This window comes from Columba livia, chromosome 10 (genome assembly GCF_036013475.1).
Source record: "Columba livia isolate bColLiv1 breed racing homer chromosome 10, bColLiv1.pat.W.v2, whole genome shotgun sequence".
Classification (NCBI taxonomy): domain Eukaryota; kingdom Metazoa; phylum Chordata; class Aves; order Columbiformes; family Columbidae; genus Columba; species Columba livia.
Genome location: NC_088611.1, coordinates 19,149,475 through 19,175,246, shown reverse-complemented (window position 1 = coordinate 19,175,246; position 25,772 = coordinate 19,149,475). Strand labels below are relative to the sequence as shown.

The following is a 25,772-nucleotide window of genomic DNA, read 5'->3' as shown; positions in this document are numbered from 1 at the left end:
TTGTCTATCTGTTCCTCGTAAGTGATATCATTACAATTATGCCTTTTCCCCTAAGATTCATAGTAACAACTACAAAGAAACAAAAAACCTAAGCTTTGAGTGATTTGCCAGCCTAAAATTAAACACGACAGAGCTCCCTGCAGCATGTCTGTGCTGTCCAACAGTCCTTCAGCCTTATCACAAGAACCAGAAATTGCTTCAGCACTGTGGGTTAAGAACCTTAGGGACTAAAAACGTTGCTCACGAACCGGTCATGGGAGGATGACAAAGTGTGGGTTTGGATCAGAACCGGAGATGCGAGTGGAACAAGAAGCAAGGGACTTGAGTTGCTTGTTATCTCCAAATTGGTTTGTCTTTGCTTTTCCATCAGTGTGTGTGTAAGAACTGTGTTTTACGCAGCTTTCACATAAGCCACGGACGAACATGTGTCTTTTGGGGGTCAGAACACAAACATTTTCAACTTTACTGAAACTTTGTGTTGATTTCTGCAGATGCAAAAGGCTCGGTTAAGATCCAGAAAGCCCCCAAGGCCATCGCTGCTGTAAAACCTACTGCGTCCCCTACTGGCAGTAACTGGCATTTGATTGATTTGTTTATGCTTTTCCTTGGGCCAAGGTCAAAGACACCATCTCCACTCAACATCTTGAAGTGTTTCTTCCAAACCCAGAATGGAAATCCAACTTGAACGGCCAGGTAAGGTCACAACATTGCGGTAGCTTTTTGTTCTTAAATCAAAGGAGAGGCCCATCTACAGACTCTTCTGCTCACAATCACATGAGACGGGTAAAATAGTTCCAGACTTACAAATATCCCTGGCTGAAATCCCAAGTGGGTCAGCAGATATGGTCAAGTGACACAAACACTAGAGAGGTCTCAGTTCTATCACTGGCTTCTTACAAGCCATATCCAGCTCCCTGCTCTCGGTTCAGCATCATTAGATGCCGACAGCTGCCTGCCCACCCTTCAGCTGTGACACAGCAGATCAGAGTCCCCGTGCACCAGGTCGTGATATTCTGCCTCTCATCTGCTACATCCTCATCCATTTTTTTTGCAGGAATCCCAGAAAAGGTTGAAGAAAGACCAATGGAAAACCCATTTACATTTGCTCCAGATATTGACATTTTCTCAATAAGGAACAAGGAAAGAAAACAAGCCAAGGAGGTATGTATACGTGCTTTAGTCCATTGTACACACAAGTAGTTCACTAGGGCAAGCAACCAGCCAACATAAAGTCATATCAAAATTCAGTGCATATGAGAAACAATAGCTACCAAATTCAGCTGAAATTTCCCCGGATTAGCTTCAAGTGCACTGAAGTCCATGACGTGAGATTAACTTTACCAAGAGCAGATCTGAGCACAGGCTTGCTGGTTCCTAGCGCAAAATCCGGATATTGTCACTTTGTTTGCTTACTTCAAGGTAGATTTACCACTTACTCCTCTTCCTGGGGATACCTGCCAGTTCTTTTACCATAAAGCTTTGGTGCAAGATCTCTTGCTGTTCACTTCAACAGGCTTGGCTTCTGCTTGGGAAGCTGTGTCCCAATGTTTGATGTGACCTTCTTCTGAACTGGCAACGAAATGAATGCCTAGGAAGAAGGACGACATGGGTTTCATGCCTTAAGTTTCTCTCCATAAGATAGGGAATTGAAGCCTACCAGACCAAAGAACTGGGTCTCAGGAATGTCTCTTCCTTATTTCTGCAGCAGACCTTCCTTAGGGCATGCAATCCACAGGGGGTGAGAAGTCATTGAGAGGTTGTTGCACCTCTGAGAGGTCAAATTGTTGCATGCGGTTGCAGAATCCAGGCAGTAGTGTGGAAGCAAGAGGTCTTTTTTTCTAAATCAGAAATGAAGATCTCCAAACAAGCTTAGGCAAGCCTCCTCAGCTCACATTGAGGACTCACAGTCTGGTTTTAGCTTGGTTTGAAGGTCACTATATATATGTACGTGTATATATATGTATATATATACACGTACATATATATATATGGGGAAGGTCTTAGGAAGATGTGCACTAAGGATGTCTACTGAGTGATGTCCTCAGCCCAACCCATGCCCAAATGGTGCAGAGAGCAACAAATTCTACTTCAACTCATGTCAAAACACGAACAACCCTCCAGAAATCTCTGGAGTGGGCTTGAGTAGATCCTCTCCATCCAAACTTGAGGGTTTACATGCCTTTATGAAAGCTGGACTGAGCTGGTATTGAGCATGGGCTGTCCTGTTGTTCCCTTTTATTAGGGGACTTGAAGGATGAACCTCTGAAAATTTCCATTCTCCCCCAGGAATAACCCAGGAAGGAAAAACAAGGACACTGAGTAGGTACAAACTGGTACAGCTGGTGGCTGGATGCAGGATACAAATCAACGAACTAATGAGAACAAATGCTGAGAAATGAAGTGTTTCAGTTGCCTCAAGAGAAAATATCATTGGCGTTAGTCAAATAAACCAGGCAAACATGCATCAGCAGGATATCAGTAGCCTGCGAATTTCTATACTGTGAATAACCACTTATTTCTTTAAAAAACACAGCGAACGAAGCACATAATCAATCTGTCCCCATAACTGGCTTCTCCTCATAGGAACATGAAAGGATGAAGACCATGAAAATCCATGAGAAAATGACTTACTCCACTAAAATAAAAGCAAAGCAAAAAGATGGCAGGAAAGCTCTGCAAATGGAGGAGGACGAGGAGGACAGAAAACTGGAAACAAATGAAGAAAGACTCAGAACTCTTCAGGAGAGTCTTTTATGGAAGACAGCCATGAAAAGAGGTAGAGAACAGTTATTGTCTTTGTAGTGCCTCTGACATGAGGAGTAGCTTCGCCTTTAGAGGCTAAAGGACATTGACCTTTATAAGGACCAGACTCTCCACTCTATTCTACCTGGTGTTACTCCACAAAAGCCCATATCACCCTGATCCTAAAAAAGGCCAAAACCATAACAAAATAATCAGTACAGCTGTTTCCAACGCCAACCACATCCATACTGACTGCAGCCTCCATATTTACTGTGTTTTGCCTAGGTCATATTTTCCCCTCAAGTCTGATCAATTCTATATCCTCATTTCAGATTATTCAGTAAAAAAGGAGCCATTGTGTGACTACGTAAATGGCAGAAGAGAGATATTTTTACTTGAGGTACTTGACTTTAAGAATATTACTTTCTGTTCATTTAATGATTCTTCGCTGTGTTGCTTTCTTTTGTTTTGTTTTTTTTTCCCATGAAATCCATTGCCTACAGATCACACCGAGGGCCACAACAACCACAGACCTCACAACCTGATTGTCCAAGTCCTGTGTTAAACACACTCATAGCCTATAGCTTGGCAATCCCCAACCACGAAAGAAAGAACAAATAGGTTGTTTGTGCTATCCAGTAGTAGCCATGCGACTATTTCATTTGTGAGATGTGCAGATATACTGACCTTTTGGCTCCTGCTGTCCCATACATAAATTATAACTGGGACTATCTCCATTATTCACCTCTGTTACTGTGCTGTATCACAACTGAATGTCAGCCAGAAGTTAAGACAGTGTTGAGACTTCTGGATTCTGTCCTTAGTTTCACTGCTTATTTGTTGTGCTGCTTCTAAAACATGTCCTGCCCTCTATGTACCTCGTTTGCACTAAGACACATACCTTGTTTTGAAATCCTTACCCTCTCTGACAACAATTGTAAGGTAAAATGGCAACCAAGAACAAAGCAAAACCAACTTACCTTTAAAAACAACCAGCCGAGGTGACTGTGTTGCCTTTTGGGTTCATTTCAGTATGCCATGGCGGTGAAGCGAGATGAGATCCAAAGGATGGAGGACATAATAAAGGACGAGGAAAGAAAACTGCAGAAGGCTGAATACTACCTGGAGGAGGATGCTACTACCTTCGATGAGTTACTGAAGGAGAAACATAAAAGCTCGGTTCAAGCCCTGAAAATGTAATGGAAGTTGAGTGAAGCACTTGCGTCCCCTTTTGTGCTGGACACAGGAGGTCTTTTGCTTGAGCTCGAGCAGGGTTTTGGCTGGCATCCATCCCTAGGTGCTCTGTGTCTGAGTTTTCCCAGAGTTAGTCCTGGTGGCACTTTCTCCCCACATATCCAATGAAAGAGAGGAAGGAGACCAACACCTGGGGAGTCCCCTCATTGCAAACCCCCTTGATTTGGCTGCAGAAAGGAACCTGCTGTTGACCGCACCACTTCTATTCTTCTCACAACACTGTTACAAGGGGGAGGTACTTCTGCCCAACCAACCCCTCACAGCAGCAACGGTCCCTAAATGAAGCAATTTAAGGATTTTGGTCCATGATAGTTTATCACAAGGGCAAAATAGCAATTGATGCTCAGCAGCAGACAAATTAGGGGAGCTGGGACCCCATCATCTCTTTGCCAAGAGAAGCAGGGCCTTCAGGCAGCAGACAAGCATCATCTGGGATGCATCTATAAGAGATTTCTAGTGCTACCCCCACGTCTTGTTCACTGTTTTATATGTACCTCAATTCACTACCCACTTACCGCTAAATTGTTTTATGGTTTGTGCATTCTTCCCCAGTTCTGAAAAAGAAACCACAGCGAAGACAAAGAAAATAAAGGAAATCCAGGCAATCACTTCCCAAATAGAGAACCTCGAAAGGTAACGGTTGCACACTATTCCTGTTGGCCTTTAACAGCCCCTACGGCACAATTCCCTCACAGCCCTTGGGGGAAAAAAGGGAATCAGGGAAAAAGAGTTCTAAAAATGTTCCAACTCAACTATTTTTTTTAATTAAATTTTTTTAAGGTATAAATATTCCAAATCCAAAATTAAATGCCTAGTCTGAGATCAAAAACCAAACAAAACTAAGTAATGCATTTTAATGCTGAGCTGTGAAAAGAAGGGAAAAAAATATACGGATTATGAGTTGATCTGGCAAGGTTTCTCATTCATTTTTGAGTAAAAATTCCCACATTAGCACACCCAGTGCCACATCGAGCACCTGGCCACGCAGACATGACCAGACAGCTTCCACCTGAGAACCACAGGGAGCTCACAGGGCAGGTTCCCATCTGTCTTTGCATGTCCATGTAGACATGTACCCTCTTGTCCCTTTTCTGGGAGAAGATGAGTATCAAGAGCTAGAAAGAACCCATTGAAACAGAGGCTTTCTCGTCAGCTAACAAACTTTATCCGCTTTTCTCACCCTAGTGATATATACAGATTCAATAATACTGTGCGGGACTACAAGACATACAGGGACTTCCTCTATCAACTGTGTCCAAAAGAGTGGCAGGAGGAACATAGCAAAAAACACACAAAGGAAAAGGATTTGGAAACAGCATCCAAAGGTAATGAAGGAAGTGCCTCATGTCCCACCACTCCAGGGCAGGCTGAGAGCCAGGGAAGAGCTGCCCCCTCCTCACAGGGACAGCCCCCTGCTCTAAGGGTCCATCTCTTCTTGTCTCCAGACCTGGGTCGCAAAACCAGGACAAACAGCTCCAGTCTCAATAGTATGAGTGATATGGATGCATCAGGTCCCCTGCTGTCTTCAAGAAGTTTGAGATTAGGCTCATTACAGGACATCAGGCCACAGCTCAAAAAACTCCTGAAGCCTCTAACAGGAAAACTGTAAGTACAAGATAATGCCAACCTTTGTACTGTAGAGAGCACCCAACTGACTGGGGGTCAGTGCAGAGGAAACCTCACCTTCACTGCGAGCGTTCCGAGACCTCAGTCTCATTGGAACAAATCCAAATACCAGTAGAGAGCCATCAGGTGTGCAAGTCAGTACCTGTGCACCTGCTCCAACAGAGCTTCATCCGCAAACCCTCTGCTGAGACGCTGCCCAAAGAGTTTGGACCTTGACCACAGGAGGAATCATAGACCTTGCACATTTGCCCTGGAGCAAAGCTTCTCTGTGGCCCGTTGTGGCTGAGTTACGGGTTCCCTCTGTTGATCATGGTCGCCATGCAAAGAGTTGCCTGTTCTTTTGGAATTAATGAAGGTCAAAAGTCATTGTAGACTCACACTGCAGTGACTGTTTACTTTCAGTAAGAGCCTTCAGACAGTATATGCTGGGATACAGGGGATAACACTGCAAGGTAGGCAGGACCACCTGAGAAGTGGAGAGGCCCGTGGGAATGTGATGCAAGTATGGCCAGCTCTGGATTTTTGAGGCAAAGAAGGAAATTGCCTGGAAAAGCAAAGAGTGGCTGGTGGTCTCCTGAGGCCAAAAAAGCTGGCTATCAGTAGAGTTGGAACTAAGTCATTGCTGGCAGGGCCATTTCCTCTGCCTCTACTCAGTGTTGCAGGCACTCTTTGAAGCGGGGCTGCTGTGTGCCACCCCTTGTGAAGCCACTGCAATTACTGGGCTGCTGCCCCACAGCAGGAACGATGCAGACACAAGTGGGGCTGGCACCGAGCTGATGCAAACGGAGGTTTCTCACCCCTCTGTGGCACAGAGGGGCAGGTGCAATTGAAGGCGATGAGCGGACTCTGCTCCCAACATCAGTCCGGCACCTCCTGCCTTGCTCTTCCAGCTCTTGCACTGGGCTTGTCCCTGGGGCTGAGGAGGGGTGGAAGAGGCCGCACTGCTGGTTAACAGCAGTCGTCGGTGCAGAGGAAGAAGCACTCAGCAGTCTCCTCCCAGGGCAGGTGAACACTGCAGACTCCAATGGTAGCCACACCATGTAGTTTAGGAGCAATACCACATCCCACATGGAGCACAAGGCTTTCTCTACACTTGCCGTGCTGCTGCCTGAGCCTTTTTGATCAAGGCTCTTGCCTCTGCCTTCTGATTGCCCAATAGCCCAGCCTTGAGCAGCAGCCCCAAAGGCAACTTGCTTGTGGACAGACGCGGCTCCCACGCTACATGTCTGTGCGACCCCTACCTCCTACTGACCCCCAAACGGCCCACAGCCATGGGGGACCAAACATGGGAATGTGCAAAGGACAATTCAGAAGCAAACAGCAAACAATAAGAGTGCTCACAACTCGCTCACAAGGTCTCTTTGTGCTGTCGTTTCCCTACGGGCCTGATACACAAAATGTCTTTTTCAGAGGTTCACTGGAGGATGCAGGAAGTGAAAAATGCTTGGATGAAGAGGAGGTCAGAAAGTCTCATGTCAAAATATTTACACTTTCTCTTTGTCCTGTGTCATTTATTGATGTTAATAGTTTATCTCACCTTCTAACCATTCATTATGGTATTGAGGAGTTACTGTAGCCACTAATGTGTATGTTTATACGTTCATAAATGTTCATGTTTAGCAACACATTATAAACATTTTAGTTTAACTTTCCCCCTCCGCTTTGCAAAAACCTACCATCACCTCAAAGCTTGCCATCCCTCAGTAAGTAGGATGTCATATAATCGGAGATTTTGAAATCAGCGGAGTTATTGTTTTGTGTCTGAAATCGAAGTTCTCTCACTCACAGAAGTTTGCATCACTTTTTACTCCCCAAAATGCCACTTGTTTTGGGGGTGAGCTACAAAGGCAGCATCAAGCTATGCACATGTCAGGAAGGTGGAAGATATTTGTACGTGGATGCTCACGGACCCCTCTGTATGGGAGAGCATTTGAACATCCAGGGCTGGTGAAGACCAACCTCCATGTAGTTCAATGGAAAAGAAGTTAAAGGGGGAAAGGAGGACAAAAACCTCATTGCATGTGTTTTCCTCTCCAGAAGCCAGACTTGTATTTTACTGATCCCCAACAACTGCTGTCTATTTTCATGGAGATGGAGGAAGAGAATTTGTCCTTCATCCAGAATTCCCAGGAGACTGAGGAAAGTCTGCAGAAGGTCCAACACACTTTTGTCACCACACATGAAAGCAGGTAAGTGTGATCCTGTGAGGAAGGGGCTCTTGTGCCCCAGCTTTCAAACATAAGTGACCCCCTGTGCCCCCCAGTAGCACCATCAGGCTGCAGACCACAGAGCGCTGCTCATGCAGCACAACAGAGAGTCTCTTTCTCACCCTAGAGCCCAGCTGCAGCCCATCCAACTCACCATCTTGTGAGCTCCTGGGGGAGTGTCCCATCTACATGATTTAGGAGATAAGACTTGGCATGGGGACTATTTCCTTAGTCCTCGAGGCACAGGCTGGGGAATTGATGCATTTAGCACTCTGGAGCAGACATAAGCTAGAAGTATCCTGTAATTCTCAGAAAGAAAGACCAAAGGAAGAAACAAGGCATGTACTGGAGTGGTCCAGACCAGCACCTATTTTGACTCAATGCAAACCCTTCCTAGAGGAAGGCAGCAGGGAGCCCAAGTGTAATTGCAATATAGTGTTTCAACAGCAGGTAGACACACATGATCCCATTTAAAGTGCAGCTTATCCCCTTGTGCAAGTTTTTAAATGTAATCTACTTCCCCCATTGACTTATTAAAAAATAATTAATATTAGCTATGCTTTCTCCCTCCCCCACACCAGCACAGGGACTGTTAGTCCAGAAAAATCACAAGATCCCTCTGCTCTCGGAGCTGTGGGTTCAGGCTCCCCAGAAATGCCATGAAGTGTTACCTCCATCTGCCGGCAGCGGGAGGGACGGTCCCAGGCTGGAAGGCAGTAGAACACTCATGTTCCAGAGATGCCCTTTTCAAAACAACCTCCTTTTTCCTCTGGCCTAGGGAGAAGACGTTGGCAGAGCTGAAACAGCAGGTAGCCACCCTCAAATCCTCCATCGCCAAAGAAGAGGAGAGAGTAGCGGATCTGAAGCTCAAAACTGATGACCAAGCACACCCTGAGATCAAGGCAAGGGGGATTACATGTGTATTAAATGGTTCCTCTCCACCAGCCAGCTCCATCCTGGGGAAAAAAGTGGACAGGGGTTGCACTGGGGGGACCAGTGCTGCTCCTCAGCAGTGGAGATACAGCAAGGGCAGGTTTGGGGTACGGCCGAGGCAGCAAATTGGGATAAACATGCCTAGTCCATGCAGCTGCTATGTGGTGGGAATAGTGCTTGCAGAGACAACCGGGCATCTGCAACATGTCCCAGGCCACAGCAAAGCTGGGTAGTTGCTGAAGCTACAAAGCTGGTGAAGGGTTTGGAGCGGAAGCCGTATGAGGAGCGGCTAAAGTCACTCGGTTAGTTCAGCCTGGAGAAAAGGAGACTGAGGGGGGAGCTCATGGCGGCTACAGCTTCGTCACCAGGGGAGCAGGAGGGGCAGGCGCCAAACTCTTCTGTTTAGTGACCAATGTCAGAACCTGAGGGAACGGCAGAAGATGTGCCGGGGAGGGTCAGTTGGACATGAGGAAAAGGTTCTTCACCCAGAGGGCGCTGGACACTGAACAGGCTCCGCAGGGAGGTGTCACGGCCCCAAGCCTGACAGTGTTCAAGAAGAGACTGAACAACGCCCTCAGACACACGGTGTGAACTGTGGGGTGTCCTGTGCAGGAACAGGAGTTGGACTCGATGATCATTGTGGGCCCCTTCTAATTCAGGACATTCTGTGATTCCGTGACAGCTGGGAAGATGAGAGCAGCAGACAAACGGCTCAGTACAACCACCTACCCCAGACACTGGTGCTAAGCAAACCCAGAAACAAGAAACTGAGTCTTGTTGAGAGAATTAAAGTGTGCTAATTTCCCTTGTTTTTGGAGGGGTGTTGTGGTTCTGCTGGGCAGAACCCAGCTGTGCCTCTCACCCTGTCTCCTCTTATCGCCAGGATGAAATGCTCACAAGCCTGCACAAGAAGGTGCTGGAAGTCTATTGCCACTGCACTGGAGATAATGAGACAGACCTGGAGCCTGTGGAGATGTTAAAGGTGATAGAAAAGCAGCTCATTGATTTACTGGACTACTTGGAGACAATCCCACCAGAAAACATAAAACAGGCCAAGAAAGCCAAAGAAAAGGAACAGAGATTGAGGTAAGACAAGACACTCTTCTGGAAATAGGACCTCTGTTTTTAAAGGTTGACAGTCAAAAGCAAAGCCACTGAAAGGGCCAGGATCAGCCAGGACACTGTCACGGCAATCTGAAAGCCCATGTGACAATACATCCCATTTTACTTCTGTAATGGTTTCACATTGATAGTATTTGCATCTCCCGATCAGCAAGCAGGAGCCCACAGGTACATTAGAAAAGACCTGGAAGCTGCATTAGAAAAGGGCAAAAAGAAAATTAATTAAAACCAAACAAACAAAACAACAAAACCCACAAATAAACAAAACAAATAACAAAAAAACACCCTATCTCCTGAGTAAATTCAATTATGAAAATCACCATTTTAAGAAGATAATTTGCAGTAACAATATTTAAACTCTTTAAAGAGAAAATTTCTCCTCTGTAGTTATTTGGCACACCCTGATATTTTGCCAGCGTTCAAGAGTCCATAGGAGCACTTGTCAGCAATGGCAGCTTTCAAATGTTTCTTCTACAAAACTGTTAACTTTAACTTGTATTATTAAATTAAAATAGTAACCAATTAGCACGATAAAATCAGCTTCCGAGATGAGACACATTCCTCTTCGCTCAGTTACACACGTGAAATTTCTCCTTGCTAACAGCAGAGATGCAACTGGACAGCTGATTGTTATCTGGGCATCCCCAGGTGAGTCACATCCAGCAAAGGGGAAAAAAGTAATAGCGTGAGCATTTAAAAGCAGAACAGTGACATTTCCCCGCTTCTGACTTTGCATCATTTTTCACCTTTGTAGTAAAAGGGTGTGATGCTTCTTCCTGATGTTCTATGAGTAGTTTTGCACTCTTAACTTACTAAAGAATTAAGATGCATTTATTCTGCTCTGGGATGAAGGAGAAGAATGCAGGAGGGAATCTGAGACCTCCCTTCCCAGCCCCCGCCAAATAAAAAGCAAAAGCAACCAAACAAAAAAACCTTCAGAGAGCATTTTAAAACTTCCTGATGATCACAGGTTGAGAATTCATTTCCTCTGCACTGCAGCTTTCAGCAGCTCGAGCCTGTTTCTGTTCCCATGCTGCATTTCCAAAAGGAATTGCAGCCAGTTCCCAGCACCAGCCTCCACGGTGCCCATTTAGGCAAAGTTTAGCTCCACAGATGTAAAACCCTCCAACTCCCATCTGTACGTCACAGACTTGGCTGCACGGGTGAGAACTTAGGACACAATCACCATCATTATGGTGAGCACCCTGGTCCACTGCAGAGGCATGAGCCACCTGCTGAAGGTGGTACAGAGCAGGTCTGTCACAGACACCAACCATCTGACATCTCCATTAGCAAAGCCTGATGAGCTTTTTCCTCCCCTCACTCTGGAAAGAATAGAATCAACTGCACCAAGCGTTTCCCTCTTACCACCTTCACAGCAACAACCTCCAGCATCAGCTACACCCAAAGCTCCGCCGGCCTTACGCTATCAGACAAGGTGTGTGTCAAAAGCACATTCGGTGTGGCTGCACACCACATCTAACCCATCCTTTATGTGCTCCCTTCCAAAGGTTCAGAGAGGAAAAGCTCAGACAACAGAAGCAGCAGCAGGAGGAAAGATTGCAACGGGCCCTGGAAAGATCACAGGCAACCGTAAAGATAAAGGTGAGATAATTCATAGGAACATCTCATCTCACCAGCCCACCTCGGAGAAACTGGGGGTGCTTGAACATCAAGCACTTAAGGGAAGAGGGTTACCAGGAGCCTCCATACCCAGGAGGGGCTGGATCCATACTCAGGTGTAGGCCAGTTTACAGGACTGATGGATCTTAAGCAACTGCTGGGAAGCCAGTTATAGTGCAAGTTATTCCAGCTCAGTGTCCTTCCATCATCCTTCTGTCCTTGTATCTTGACCGCATGGCCCCCTCCATTACTTGCCGATTTTCTCATTAAGCTCGTTTCAATTTATTAACCTGGCAATATAAAAAAGCATGAAAATCAGCAAAAGAGAAACCAGGCAGCAACAGGATGCTCCCGACAACAGCAGCAAGCCCTTAGATCAGCTCAGCCGTACCATCAAACCGCATCTTTCTTGGTGTATTCCGCATTACCCCAAGCTGAGCTCTGGCCCCTCAGGAGGCACAAAGTGGAGCTTCGGGCCACGGCTCCTGCTCCACGTTTCACAGGACGCCCCAGTTCTCAGTCACACCCGAAGCACAGGTGATGGAGAACGGGCATCACGCGTCCCTGCCAAGATAAAGTAAGAGAGCTCTGCAGGCTCCCACAGATATTTCTTCAGAATCCAAACTTCCCATCCTCTTGAGATCATACAAATAAGCCTTTAGTCAGAAAAGTTACAGGTGTAGTAAGTACAAGTACCTTGTAGAAGCTGAAGTGCTAGCGCATGCGTGGCCTTCAGACGCTTGACACTTATTTTCTGATAGAAAAACCACACTTAGACACACCGAAACCTGCTTAAAAAGCAGAGAGCGAGAGGCCACGTCCCCAGCGGCACGGAGCAGGCTCAGGTGGTGGTTCGGCCCCCCAGCACTGACACTCGCGCCTTTTCCCTCTGCAGAGCGGCAGGAGGCTGGTGTTCCGCTCCAACCCCCCTGCCAGGAGGCAGAAGAAAAAGCACAGCCAAGAAGAAACGGATAAGGAAAAGGAAGAAGAGCTCTATTATTTCACTTGACAGCACGAGCCTGAAGCGCAGCGGGTAGGGCCGGTGCTGCTCTAGGAAAACGTTTCACGGTGCCTGTTAGCCATGCGTTAGCCTGTTAGACCTGTTCATGGTCCCGTGAAATTCCGTATCTTCTCCCACCCTGTGATCCCAGGGGAGGCTGCTGTGTCAGGCAACCATTTTTCCCCCCCACTGATCTTTTGCCTAAGAAAATAAATTAAACTTCTCTCCTTTTGCTTCCCAAGCTCCTGCTACCGACGCTCTTCTCCATCACTTTTGACACAAATAGCACCATCCCTACAAACCTGACCAGGGAGATTTATCACAGTCCTGGGTAAAAATCTGTTATGCCACGACTAAGCCAGACATCTGACAGACCTGTATTATAACCACAAATCTGCTGCAGAACTATAAAAAACTAAGGCTATGCTTTAATCCAAAGGATGGGTTGCTATAGATTCCACCCCACTCCTGCGGAGCACACAGGCGAAGGAAAGACACAGCTCTGCATAAACCAAGCTGCTAACAATCAGCTTTATGTCAGATGCGTCCATACAAAGAACAATACCCGGGGACAAACTGACCATAAAAAAAAACCTTTATTGACCCTTTTGCACCAACAGTTCTTCAGGCATCCATTGCCAGCAATGGAGTTTAAGCCAAGTGATCCCATTTTCATCTCAAAGAGGTTAGCACTTTACATTCACTTACAAAGCTGAGTGAGGTACATTTTAACAAGTAGAAAGATTCGGTTGCAAGTCCCATAACAAAAAAAGAAAAGAAAAAAAAAAAAAAAGGAGTGTTCCTTGGCCATTTTAGTAGATTAAGAACCGGTGTGGTTGTTGAGAACGGAATAACGCAGGCATTGGGAGCTCAAGGTGCCTCGGCTTCCAGGGGGAGCACAGTGACCACGAGCACACGACCCCGTAGTCGCCGTTCAGCACGATTCCTCAACCCTCCTACCTCTCGGGATGGACGGACTCCGTGCTGCAGTCACCGGCAGAAAATCTCATCTACCAGTTAGCTTTGGTTTGGAAACCCAGCCTGAGGGGGTTAAGAGATTCCCTGGGCATAAGCTGTAAACTCAGGATGAGAGGAACAGAGAGACCTCAATGCTCAGTTAAGCTAAAGACAGAAAAATAGAACTGGTTCAACCAGAAGATAAAATACTGCCTACAAATCAGGAGCTGAAGTTGAATGTAACCTGGATACTTTGTTTTCCCCTCCCCAAGCCTTCAACCAAAAGAGCATTTATCTGGACGTGTACATAGTTCAAAAGGCACAGGAAGTAAAAGCATTTCTGAATGACCTCGTGTGAATTCGATATAACTGTAAAATAAATAAATATGTGCAAGATTAGAAAGATCACAATGTTCTTCTGCATGACATTATCTTATTCTGTAAAAAAAATACACATACGTGCATACACACACCTCACTGAGAATAAAAAACAGTACATACACCCTTTTATCAAACTCCTATACATAGTTTTATAGGCATTCAGTACATCACCATAAGAAACATTTAAATTACTACCTTAAAATGTAACCAAAGGTGGTGGTGTTTTTTCCTATACAACCCTATGCTTATTTAAGTGACTGCAATCCAGGTAAGTAGAGTACATACAACCTCTCCCCCGTCCTCAAGAGAAACTGCTGGTTTTCAATGGGGCAAATCTTCCCAGGTAACAATTCCTGTCCCCTCATAAAAGACTCTTACAACTGCATATTCTGTAAACCAGCCGGAAGCTCCACATGCACGTGACACTCTGGGATATCAATAAAGAACAAGTGTTAACAATGTTCAATTGAAAAAGAAATAATATAGTGACCAGTTTCTAGGTAACTTGGCAGCAGTCTATAGATGAGATAAAATCAAGGTGCTTACGTCAACATTACGGTCAACATTCCTCCCAAAAACGGGAACACAAACATAAAACTAACCTCTCCAATGCTGTTGGACTCGTAGCTAAATCACTTACAGTGCGTACAGTTCTATTGCAGTTTTCAAGTTTTGCTGGAAGAATTCAGCAAAGTATTCGGGATGCAGGAGCAAAGAAAGGGAGAAACTCAACATGAGCTACGAACTGATTCACAGCTAAGTCAACATTTAGAATCTAGCTTTCTAAAACAAAGATTTTAGAGCATCTCGTTTTCATGGCATAGGACGTTAATTTTGTTACTTGGGACAATTTATTCCAGTTTTCTGCCAAAACACAGGGGCCGAAACCATTATTTTTTGTGTGTGTGGAAAACACTTGCAAATTAATTCCTCAATAACACTGGTTCCTTCCAGAAGGGAAGTTTTAACTGTTGTAGGCAGGATTAGAAATTTGTACTTGTTAGCTGTAGAATACTTGCTTTCCTGTGAAAACAGTAAATATTACCTCAGTTTGAAGTTTAATACAGTACTTCTCCCTGAAACAACACTGTACAGCGTCTGCCTCGGCCTCCCCAGCCCCCAGGCAGACGGGGCATCTTACACAGGCACATCAAGTGGGATTTACATTTAAGAAAAACCTTTCAGCTGCAACTGTCCTTAGCAAAGAGTGCAACCATAATCCAGTATTCCTAGTTTCCATATTTTCCTTGGAAAAAGACCCCCAGAGTTATCTCACTCTGTCGAGACATGATTGCCCACTTTGTTTTCAAGTAACTGTTCTTCGTAACGGTCATTCCAGATCCTGTAAGTTTATTGTGCTTCCAGTGAACTGAGAATTATCAGAACCTGCATCATCTTCAGCGGAATTGTGTGGTTCCTGTTAAAGCAAAGAGCAGGACAAGTTCAGTGTTTTCACCCCCACAGGCTTTTAATGCTTCTCAGTAAGATTATTTTGCCACTTATCCAACACCAGATAAATGCTTTGAATGGTTTACAGGAAACCCAAAGCTTTCCTGCTTTGGGGTCTCACTCGAACAGCACCGCTACACTGGAACATTTCAGATGAGCATTACTAATGGAGATAAATTTAAAATCATTGACTATTTGCTCGTCCTCTATTAACTGTCTACCATGGCCAACAATTCTAGTACTCTTCTTGGACTTCTAGGTTTATCACAGCATAAAAGCTTTATCACTAACACAAAAGCTTTATTTTCTATCCCAGAGAAGCACCTTTGGTAAGAACAACTGCATTGCAGAGTTTATAAAAACTGAAGCCACATAAAGGCAAGTAGAAAATGCAGTTCATGTACACACTAATTGTTCATTGCTGCTCAGTTCTCAGCTGCTCCTACATTTACACAAGAAGCCACAGGAAGCTTTCTGTGTTCAACCACTGATACTCAGTAGTTAAAAGGGCAAGTAATGAAACCAAGGACTGCAGAAGCGAGCACTTTTTAATCTGCCATTCCCAAACACACAGCGCTCTGAAATCCACGCTCAAGCTTTTCTTTGCCACTTGCCCACCCTTCCTGTAGCCTGTTACATATCAATTCTGATCCTCTTTCTAGACCCACTTAATGTCTACGGGATGGGATCAAGAAAACAGGGATGGGGCACTTCAGTAATAAATGAGTAACACTTAGTTATTCATTACTCGGTAACAGAGGAAGAAAAACAACCAGCTATGATGTGTCAAAGGTTGGTAACACAAGATAAATGCTGCAGTGCAGCTCTCTGCTTACTGCTTCTTGTAAGTGAAATTGAACTCCCAATGGAAAAGGAGTTATTTTCATTAGGCTGAATACCAGAGTCTCCACAGTAAACTCTCCTCTGTTTCAAGCTAAGCAATAAAACCCAGCATGCTGTACCTGAAGTATGTGAACAGGTAAATCCACTGTAAGCTGAGAATGTGACGAAGAGGACTGAGAACTCAGCTGAAAGGGCAAATCTCCCTCACCCGGGGAATCATCCTGTTAATGCAGAAACATTATGTGATTACTACAACTCCAAACATTCCAGCACAATATAGCAAATTTCACTCAGCTTCACAACCTAAAAAAAAATCTGATAAAGCTACTGCACTGTAGCTTTATCCAAAAAGATACATGGAATATTAACTGCTACTTAAATCTGAACCTTGCTCAGTGTACAGCCTATTAACCTATCATAATCAGCTTGGAAAATTGGCAAGATCTGGAAAGGAAGGAACGGTTCACCTCCCAACAAACCAAACACTCACAAATATGCAACAAGTTTCATCATGTTGCGTGAAGCTGATACTTAACATCAAAGTTACAAACATCTACACCCGAGAGAAAATGAGACAGATGAAGAACTCAGCCCATAGCTTCCTCCATACCATACGTTGTCAGGAATAAAGTGGAATTAACTTACCCTCTCTCTGGATACTATATATATATGTACCTGGCCAAAAATGTATGACCAGCCATGCTCTGCTAATCAGCCCACATAGATTACCAGGTATTTTTAGAAAAGAAAATTCTTAACCTTTATTTCAACAATTTCGAGAAATAAGAGTTCAGGCTGAAACTTCATTTTGAAGGTATCTTTTGTCATAAGTCTCATTGTAAATGAGACTGACTTACCTTGTAAATGAGAGAGAGATGGAGTAATGTAAGAATTTGGGAGAGTGTCGACGAAAGACTGGAGGAAGAAGTCCTAAGGATCCCTAAAGGATCACAACTCTCACATGCAAAACACAATTTTGCTAAAACTCTTAGTTCCCCCGCAGCGTTACCTGCATCGAGTGCATCCAGCCTAAGAACCTGAACAGGATGTTCCCCACCGTTACAGTGCCCGTATATTCCAGGCTGGACTGACTCTAAGTACTAAACCAAATAAAATCTCTCACCCATTTCCACAATGCACCTGTTTGGGTCCTCAGCAGCTGTATGATTGAACCAGCTCTGTTTTCAGGCATTTCTAGGTCTCTCTAAAGCCAGTTTCCCAGGAAAGTACATGGTACATACTGCAGATCTCAGGATCCCTTCTAGGGGCATTAGTACCTTAGGCCACAAGGAGTCAGATTCTTCCATAAATGTGCCAGTTTGGGTAACAAAGAAGAAGGGCACGTTCTTCCTCCTCTGCTCTTACCTGAAGCAGCTGAATTTGCACGTACTGGGCCCCGGTGGCCGGGTCCCTTATCGTCAGCCCTCCGTTTGGCAGAACTATGTTGCCACCCAGTCGACTGCCAGGGGTGGATGGTGAAAAGCTGGTGGGGCTTACTTTCCCACCCTTGCTTTTCCTCTGCCCAGAGCCAGATGCCCCTAAAAAAGAGACCAATTTGAATATTTACATGGTCAGAAGCAATTTGCCAAAGTCTCCTGCTAGTATTTTTCAAAGGCCTGGAACACTGCAATATAATTAAGCACCATCTGATAATTGCTGCAAGGCCAGACAGCGAGAAGCTGATGAACTCCAACTGCTGACTGAGCATCTTTTTACATGAATGCTCTTAGAACCACAGCACAAACTGCTAAGCTTAGGGCTCGCTCTGGTGGTAGCACACAAATATCAGCATACTTGTAGAGTTAGGAACGAGGAAGCACTTCTAATTTTAGTTTTGCAGCTCATTTCCTGAGAAGTCACGTACGTCATGTTTCCAAAAAGAGCACAGTGAAGCTCACCTATTTCTGGAAAGATTTCAATGACTATTCAGTAGAATAGGCCACAGAAATTCAACTACCACAACCTTGAGCATTTTTCAGTTTAAAACACAACAAACTAGCTGCTTGTATCACAAACTAGTTTTGTTATAGTAAATAAAAGGCTTGAGTAACTTCTCTTTAAACACTGAACTTCCCTCTCCAGTGTTCATGCAATCAAATTAAACCAATTAGAAACACAAGACCCTTCACACCACTTTGAAAAGCACACAGCAGCAATAAGGCAGCAGCTGGTGAGGAGTGAACTACTGGGAGGCTTGAGTAGGAACAGAAATAAGAGTTTTCTGAGCTAATTTAAGGAGACATGCAGATTAAGTGCAATCATCTTTTTAAACTGACGTCCAAAAGACACGTTTGATGATACAATCACGCTTAGAACTACCTTCGTAAAGCCGTTATCCTTCCGTGTGATGATTCACTAACCAGACAGATTTATGCAGTTATGCCTTTTACAAGCAATGAAACCTGACAGTGCCCAATTCAGAACTAGTCCCTTAACTCACCTTAAAAATTATCACCTTGATTTTCAGAGGTGGAAGGTACTAAGAGGCACCCCAGCCCCAATGACAGACACAACTCAAACGCCTGAGCTCACACAAGTCTAATGAGCCACAGGCACCGTTTGATCTGGCAAAGTAACGATGTATAATTCACATCAGACAGCTTTGTGACAAAGAAATCGTGACCTAAACCTCACCCTGCACAAGAACGCTCAACATGGCTAAAATCTAAGAGAGGGGTTTGAGTATTTCTAGATAACTAAGCAATAAATTCGTTAACGCTGTTACTGAGTGAAACACGGAGGCAAAACAAATCCAGCTGATGCTTACACTGTCTATACTGAATAAAAGAGAATCCACTAGGTAAGACCAAGAGCACAAACAGAAGGAAAATGATCTTTTTTGTTCTAATAAGAAAATAAAAAGCAGATGAAGAGATGGAGGGATAGTGTCTTCTAACAATCATAAAACATACGGTGCAGATTTCTTTGTAAACTTACAGTGAATTAGATATTCGACGGAATGTGATTATCCCGAGTAACAGATGGTACACCGCGTGCATAATTATTTTAACTAGCAATAAACCAGATGGGATGTTTAAGAATGTACTCAAGTACCTGCTCAAAACACTAAGTAATTGTATTTAGTAAACTGTGCATAATTAATGGCTTCTCACCTGTGCTGCTGCCATTCCCTTTCTGTTTTCTTTTCTTGGCCAGCTGAATGGCTCTGTAGTCTGTTCTTGCAGATCCGCTGCTCTCCTAGGAAAAATAAAAAGCCAAGAGACGCAAGGTTTTTTGAATGCAAGAACAAACCAAGACAATGAACACAGACTAAAGAGTTCTCAGGTGCAGTTATGTTACACTGCAAACACTGAATGCTGGCTTCCCATGCTCTTCTGATTAGTTCTGATAAATTTGCTGTATGTACTTAATATGTGCAATTCAACACAAAAGGAAGTGGGCACCACATTTGGAAGTGTTCAGATTTTAATGGGGTAAGAATTTACTTTGTAATCTAAATAAAGGTACCTCTGCAGTAACATAGTAAAGCAGAAAGGGAAGAGTACTTAAAATGGGAACGAGGACTCATGTCAAAATGCTTCAGTTACTCTCAGAGCCCAAATCTTTCCCTGGAACCAAATGCAGAAGAAACACCACATATTCTTGGGTATTCTCGTAAACCTTTGAACGGTTCTCCCTTAATTCTCCCCACTGGAATTCCAGTATTTCTTAAGAGAACTTATCACCACACTGAACCTCCTTCTGACAACACACCATTCAGCACAACAATCAACATCCTTCATCAGAAAAAGCCAAAACACACAATCTGCAAAATCTGAGAGAAAAGTCTCCCTATGAGGCAGAAGTAGGGATGGATAGCCCCAAAGTCAGGGTGTCTCAGTCATCCAGGGGTAAAATGAACATAATTACTGCACACCAAGAATGAGCTGCCAGTCACTGTGCCAAGATCCATTTCTTTCTGGGCACTGTAGCTCCCCGGGGGGTTGGAGAAGACAAACTGCGTCACTACTTTGCTGCCCTCTTGTTGACTGACAACGTCGGAGCCAGGAAGCAAATTCCGTTCAACTTTAGTCGGTGTTAGTAACTCAGGCACATTGGTACCGCCGAGGCTACTGGAAGGAGTCAAAGTGGCCGTGTCGATTGTTAAATTATTGCTGGACGTCAAACCATGCCCTTCTTGACTGGAATTCCTCACTGACAGAGACGCCAGCGAACCCAAGGCTTCCGCGTTGACAGTCTGTACATCATCCAAATTTAAAGTGCTTTGCTGCAGAACTGTTGTGCCGGTTCCCAGCAAGAGAGAACTGTCCAGGCTCTGCGGCATGTCGCTGCTGGCCACCAGGATCAAGGGATCGACCGCCTGGCTTAAAGAATTGTTACTGACAGGCAGGTTTCCGCCGAGCGTCGAGCCCACCGAAGCGACATCGATCGTGACGATCCCCGAGTTCACGAGCGCCATGTCTGTTGCAATTCCAGAATTGTTACTTGACACGTTGGAGAACAGGGATACCAGGTCTATGTTGCTGAGATCGCTCTGGCCCGGACTGGTAAGTTCACTGCTGGGTGTGAGGGAGCTGGTTGCTTCGAGCTGAGTGAGGAGATCTGGGAAAGAAGGGGTTTGGTTAGAAGACAGACCTTCATCAAACAATGGGTAGAAAACTATGAATGAGCAAGCTTAAAACTCTAGATTCTCAGCCTACTAAAGCACTTCCCAACGTCTCTGAAAGTAGATTAAAGGAAAAGCAGTTTACTGAAATGAGAAATGAGTCACTCGTTCACTGAGAAATTTCAGTTACAACAGTACTTGCCAAAAGACAACACTAAGGCAGCCCTGACTCAGGTTGTAGAGGAGTAGAAAAGGAGTACAAAAATAAGTGCTTTTAGTTCTTGATGACATTTTGCAGATGGCACAGGGAAGGACAAGCTCTACCTCATTCAAAAAAGCTCCTATTTCTTAGAGTTTCACAGAGGTCAAGCTCAAGCCTCGCTTTCTGACATTCAGTTACAGGTCCCACTGAAAATTCCAAGGGAGGAAAACCAACCCCAGCCTCACTGAATATTCTGCCATTCATATCGATGGAGCTCAGATTTCAACATCAGTAAATACATTTTTTCCTTAATAAAACACTTCATTTTTCCATTGCACCCTCCTGTAGTTCGAAACAAATGCTTTACCTGGGCTGAAGTTATGCTGTTTGACCATGTGCGTCTTCATACTGTGTTTGGAAGTGAACAATTTATTACAGCTCGATACAGGGCAACGAGTCTTCAATGAGTCCACATCCTGCAGGTGTTTTTTGGAGTGAATATACAAACTACTTCGTGCTGAAAATTTTGCACAACAGCCTGCAAGAAGATATTCATAGCTTTGAAGTTTCATCTAATTTCAATTTCATGTTCGTATTTAGTATCTTAACGAATCAGAGTAGCTCTGCAGAACTCTATTTGCTATTTTGCAGTGCCTGTGCACAGCCAGAGGAATCAGAAGAAAGCCAAATATAGATTTCCTCATTTTACATCAAGGACATCTCAGTGGGTAGCGCTGTTCCCACACAGGATAGTTCAACAACCTGTTTGTGACAACAAGAAACTCTTAAATCATTCAGTGTAACACACAACCTTTGCCTACTGTGGCATCTTAAATTTAAAGTCTTAATGAAAACCGCTGACAAAACCATTAAAAGGAGAAACAATCACCAAGCAGAGTTGCTTTACTTTATGAAGCACAATATTCCAGCTCTGACTATCAGAAGCAGGACTTTTCAGAATAAAACAGTCCTGTTCATCATAAAGAAAAAATAAATTATCAAGCTAGAAAATGAACCAATGTTTTCTCCGCAATCCATAAATTTGAGAACGATTGCTCATATAGTTGCAATGTCTTCTGTTTAGTTTTACTTCTTCAAACTCTGTTAGAAGACTCGCTGTAAATTTTTCCAATCCTGTAACAAGTTTACATTTGGGGAAAAAGCAATAAACACACCATATACAATCTTCAGGCAATATACACACCAAATACCAGTTTACACATAGAAGAGTGGAACAATACCTTCTACTGGACACTCAAATGGCTTTGTGCCAAGGTGAGTTATACTGTGGCCTTTCAAATGTTCTGCTCTCGTGAAGGACTTCCCACAGCCCTCCACTGGGCACATGAATCTCCTGTCGTCTTCGTGTTTCCTGCAAGGGAAGGAAATTGCCATTGGCACGATTAAATCCACTGCCGCTTAAATACCGGAAGAGAAACAAAGAGCATAATCAGAAAAGGCTACCTTACCTTTTATGCCTCAGCAGCTTGGACATACTGGTGAAAGACCAGCCACAACCTTCAAAGTCGCAGATAAAGGGCCTTTCACCTTAAGCAAAGCAAGGTTACATCAATAATTCAATAAGGAAATACACACTGCTACTAGGAAATCTCAAGAGCTGCTTAAACTGGATTAATTTAAGGCAAGACAAAACCACCCCCTCCTGCAGTTCCTGTGATGCCCCATCCCGCTGGTACTGAGTCTTCTTTAACTCAAGCCCATCATGTCTTTCCCTCTGTGTTGGTGAGCACAGATAATTTTCAATCCACCTCGTATCAATCTGAGCTATCTTGAAGGTGCTTCAATAACCAGTAACAGCATTATTCAAAACAGAACCACAGCTGATATTATTTTCTTTTTTCATGACCCATGATTATATATTGATTATAATACAGTATACTATATGAAACCAGCTTCCAGCACGTCTTCACTAAACGTAAGCAACACTTAAAAAAAAATAACAAAAACAAGAAACACCCCAAACAAAAAAAAAAAGACAGAAAAGCAAACCCCACACAGTAAAGCCATGAAAACAGGAAACCAGAGGGCAGCAGAGCATACACACAGTTGTCTTTAAAACATTAAAAGGCTGGATTTCAGCTCAGCAGTGGTCCTTGGAAGTCAGGAGTGCTTGCTTAAGTTGAAATTTACCTTCTTGCTGTTCCAAATCTTGGTACATACATTTCACATGTTCTGAGAGTTTTTTAGACATTTGTTTTGACTAAGAATAGAATTTACACAATGTTTTGAATGTCTATGAACTTGGGAGCAGAGCTGGGATATTTTTCTGAACAGAATTTGCATTCCAAAAGCCCCAGCTTTTCATGTCCATAGCTATGTTGTATTTTGCAAATTCACTCAGCAGATTCCTAACCCCCAGAGGGCCAAGAATCAAACATTCTCCCTGACTCTAAATAACTCATGTCGCCCTTTCACCCTTCATGACTTTCATTTTTTCCCAGCAAACTGAAGTCCACTCTCCACATATTCTGTGTACAAGTCACCCTTATGACTACCTGTGTGGCTCCTCATGTGGATTTTCAGCCGGCAGGCTTTGTCATACTGCTTGTTACAGCCAGGGAAGGAACAGGAGAACTGCTCTTGCTCTCTGAAGTGGGCTCGATTATGGGAGAATAACGCACTCACTGTGATAAACGTTCTGTCACAGCCTGGGAAGAGAAGGGAAACAGCACATCAGGTTGATACAAAAACAAATCAGGGAAATCACATTGTTTTCTACCTCCCAGCTTTTCTTGAGGGACGTTCATGATCCTTTTTCCAGGATATTACACCCTGGCACATAGAAATGACAAACACGCAATCCTAAGCTACATTAGTTGCAGGGATTACAACTATTTAGCCAAGGTGTGCTATCAAAACACATAGAGCACAGTATACCACTGAACAACTGCAGAATCATAGACCATGGTATCACTGAGCTTGGGAAAGATCTTTTGAGTCCACCTGTAAACCTAACATTGCCAAGTCCACTACTAAACCATGTCCCTAAGCCCACATCTACACTTTACTCATGATGATTGTTAGAATTCTTGTGCACTGAATACTAAGGAAATATACGACAAATTTATTTCGGTGGCTTCACAATTTCACCCACAGACAGCTTATTACAAGGATTCCAGCCTCACAACGTATGTGCTGCGACTTGAGGTGTTTCACCACACCAGCACAAAGCTACTGAATCCCAGACTGGTTGGGGTTGAAGGGACCTCTGGAGATCACCCAGTCCAACCACTGCTAACACGGGGTCACCAGAGCAGATCACACAGGGTCACATCCAGGTGGGTTTGAATGTCTCCAGAAAAGGAGACTCCACAGCCTCTCTGGGCAGCCTGAGCCAGGCTCTGGCACCTCAAAGTAAAGAAGTTTCTCCTCATATTCAGGTGGAACCTCCTGTTTCAGTCCGTGCCCGTTGCCCCTCACCCCGTCACTGGGCACCACTGTGAAAAGCCTGGTCCATCCTCTTGACACCCACCCACATACAGGCTGAGCAGCCAAGGCACAGCATCTTCCAGCTCCCAAACCTTCCGTCTTGCTAACAGAGGTGGCCTGGAGTGGGGACCTTCCTCCGGACTGTGGGCGATGAGACACGGATGGCGGGACCGCGGCGCGGAAAAGCGAGCTGAGCCACAGCACGGACTCAGGGCGGGGATCCCACCCTTACCCCGCCGAGGCATTTGCTTTACAAGGGTGCGGGGAGAAGGAGAACCCAGCCCCCACGCCGGGCGGCGGCTTACCGGGGAAGTCGCAGCGGTAGGGCCGCTCGGGCTCCAGGTGGCTGCGGCGGCGGTGGGCGGCGAGGCGGGCGGCGCTGGGGAAGCGCTGCCCACAGGCCTCGCACTTGTGCGCCGCCTCCTGCTCGTGGGCGCGGCTGTGGGCCCGCAGGTTGTACACGGTGGTGAAGCGCTTGGCGCAGCCCGGCGCCGCGCAGGCGAAGGGCCGCAGCTTGTCGTGCGAGTGCAGGTGCCGCCGCAGCTTGTAGGCCGTGGCGAAGGACCAGGCGCAGCCCGGGACCGGGCAGCCGAAGGGCCGCGCCGCCGCCCCCGCCGCGCCCCGGCCGTCCTCCCCGCCGCCGCCGTGCGCCGAGAGGCGGTGCAGCCGCAGCTGCTGCTTGCGGGGAAAGGCCTCGCCGCAGCGCGGCTCCGGGCACGGGAAGACCGGCGGCGAGCGCGGCCGCGGCCCGCCCGGCGGCTCGGCGGGGCTGGCGGCGGGCGGCGCGGCGGGCGGCGGCGGCGTGGTGCCCGCGGCCTGCTCGGCGCCGGGCCCCAGCGTCAGGACGCCGTTCTCGATGCGCACCACCAGGCTCTGGTTGTTGATGGTGATGGTCCCCGAGAAGGAGCCGTCCTCCGCGCCGCCATCGCCGCCGGCGGGGGGCAGCGACGGCGCCGGGGGAGCAGGCGGCGGCGGCGCCGAGCCGGGGGCCTCCTCCGGCGGCTCGGCGGGCGGCGGGCCGGGCGGGGCGCGCCCCGCTTCGCCGCCGCTCAGGCCGGCCTCGGCCGCGCCGCGCACCACGTTGAAGACGAGCAGGAGCCCGTCGTTGTCGGGCGCGGGCGTCGCCGGCGGCGCGCAGGGGCTGGGCGCCGGGCTGGCGCCGGGCTCCGGCTTCTCCTCTACCAGCAGCACCGGGAAGCTCACGTAGAGGCCCGACGCGGCGGTGCTGGCAGCGGGGGAGGAGGAGGCGGCGGCGGCCGCCAGCTCCCAGTCGGGCGGGCGGCGCGGGGCGGCGGGCGGCGCAGCGGGGCCGCCATGTTGTGCGGCGGGCCGGGCCCGGGCCGCCTCCGCGGGCAGCCCCTGCGTTTCCATCTTGGGGGTCCCTGTAGCAGCGGCTGAAACCGGAGCCGCGGGGCG

General features: G+C 46.0%; 2 protein-coding genes across 3 annotated transcripts in view; one reads left to right on the top strand and one right to left on the bottom strand.

The window, feature by feature from the left end:
* CFAP100 (cilia and flagella associated protein 100) overlaps positions 1 to 14,448 on the top strand; it is a 16,121-nt gene extending 1,673 nt beyond the window's left edge. Inside the window, exons 2-15 of one of the 2 annotated variants that reach the window (XM_021294653.2) lie at positions 492 to 693; positions 1,055 to 1,161; positions 2,584 to 2,776; positions 3,075 to 3,142; positions 3,775 to 3,938; positions 4,549 to 4,629; positions 5,182 to 5,321; positions 5,442 to 5,601; positions 7,033 to 7,081; positions 7,660 to 7,811; positions 8,608 to 8,731; positions 9,646 to 9,848; positions 11,396 to 11,489; positions 12,403 to 14,448. In XM_021294653.2, coding sequence (XP_021150328.2) covers positions 669 to 693; positions 1,055 to 1,161; positions 2,584 to 2,776; positions 3,075 to 3,142; positions 3,775 to 3,938; positions 4,549 to 4,629; positions 5,182 to 5,321; positions 5,442 to 5,601; positions 7,033 to 7,081; positions 7,660 to 7,811; positions 8,608 to 8,731; positions 9,646 to 9,848; positions 11,396 to 11,489; positions 12,403 to 12,516 — 1,674 coding nt within the window. In that variant the 5' untranslated portion in view covers positions 492 to 668 and the 3' untranslated portion in view covers positions 12,517 to 14,448. The remainder of the gene's footprint in view (positions 1 to 491; positions 694 to 1,054; positions 1,162 to 2,583; positions 2,777 to 3,074; positions 3,143 to 3,774; positions 3,939 to 4,548; positions 4,630 to 5,181; positions 5,322 to 5,441; positions 5,602 to 7,032; positions 7,082 to 7,659; positions 7,812 to 8,607; positions 8,732 to 9,645; positions 9,849 to 11,395; positions 11,490 to 12,402) is intronic. The other variant, XM_021294654.2, reaches the window with a different exon arrangement.
* ZXDC (ZXD family zinc finger C) lies at positions 13,085 to 25,772 on the bottom strand. Its single transcript, XM_065075620.1, has 10 exons — positions 24,662 to 25,772; positions 23,423 to 23,575; positions 22,376 to 22,454; positions 22,148 to 22,278; positions 21,274 to 21,444; positions 20,015 to 20,700; positions 19,251 to 19,335; positions 17,503 to 17,675; positions 16,257 to 16,358; positions 13,085 to 15,262 (listed from the first exon to the last, which is right to left on the bottom strand). The coding sequence occupies exons 1-10, from the start codon at positions 25,725 to 25,727 to the stop codon at positions 15,176 to 15,178; spliced, it is 2,733 nt and encodes a 910-aa protein (XP_064931692.1). The 5' UTR covers positions 25,728 to 25,772; the 3' UTR covers positions 13,085 to 15,175.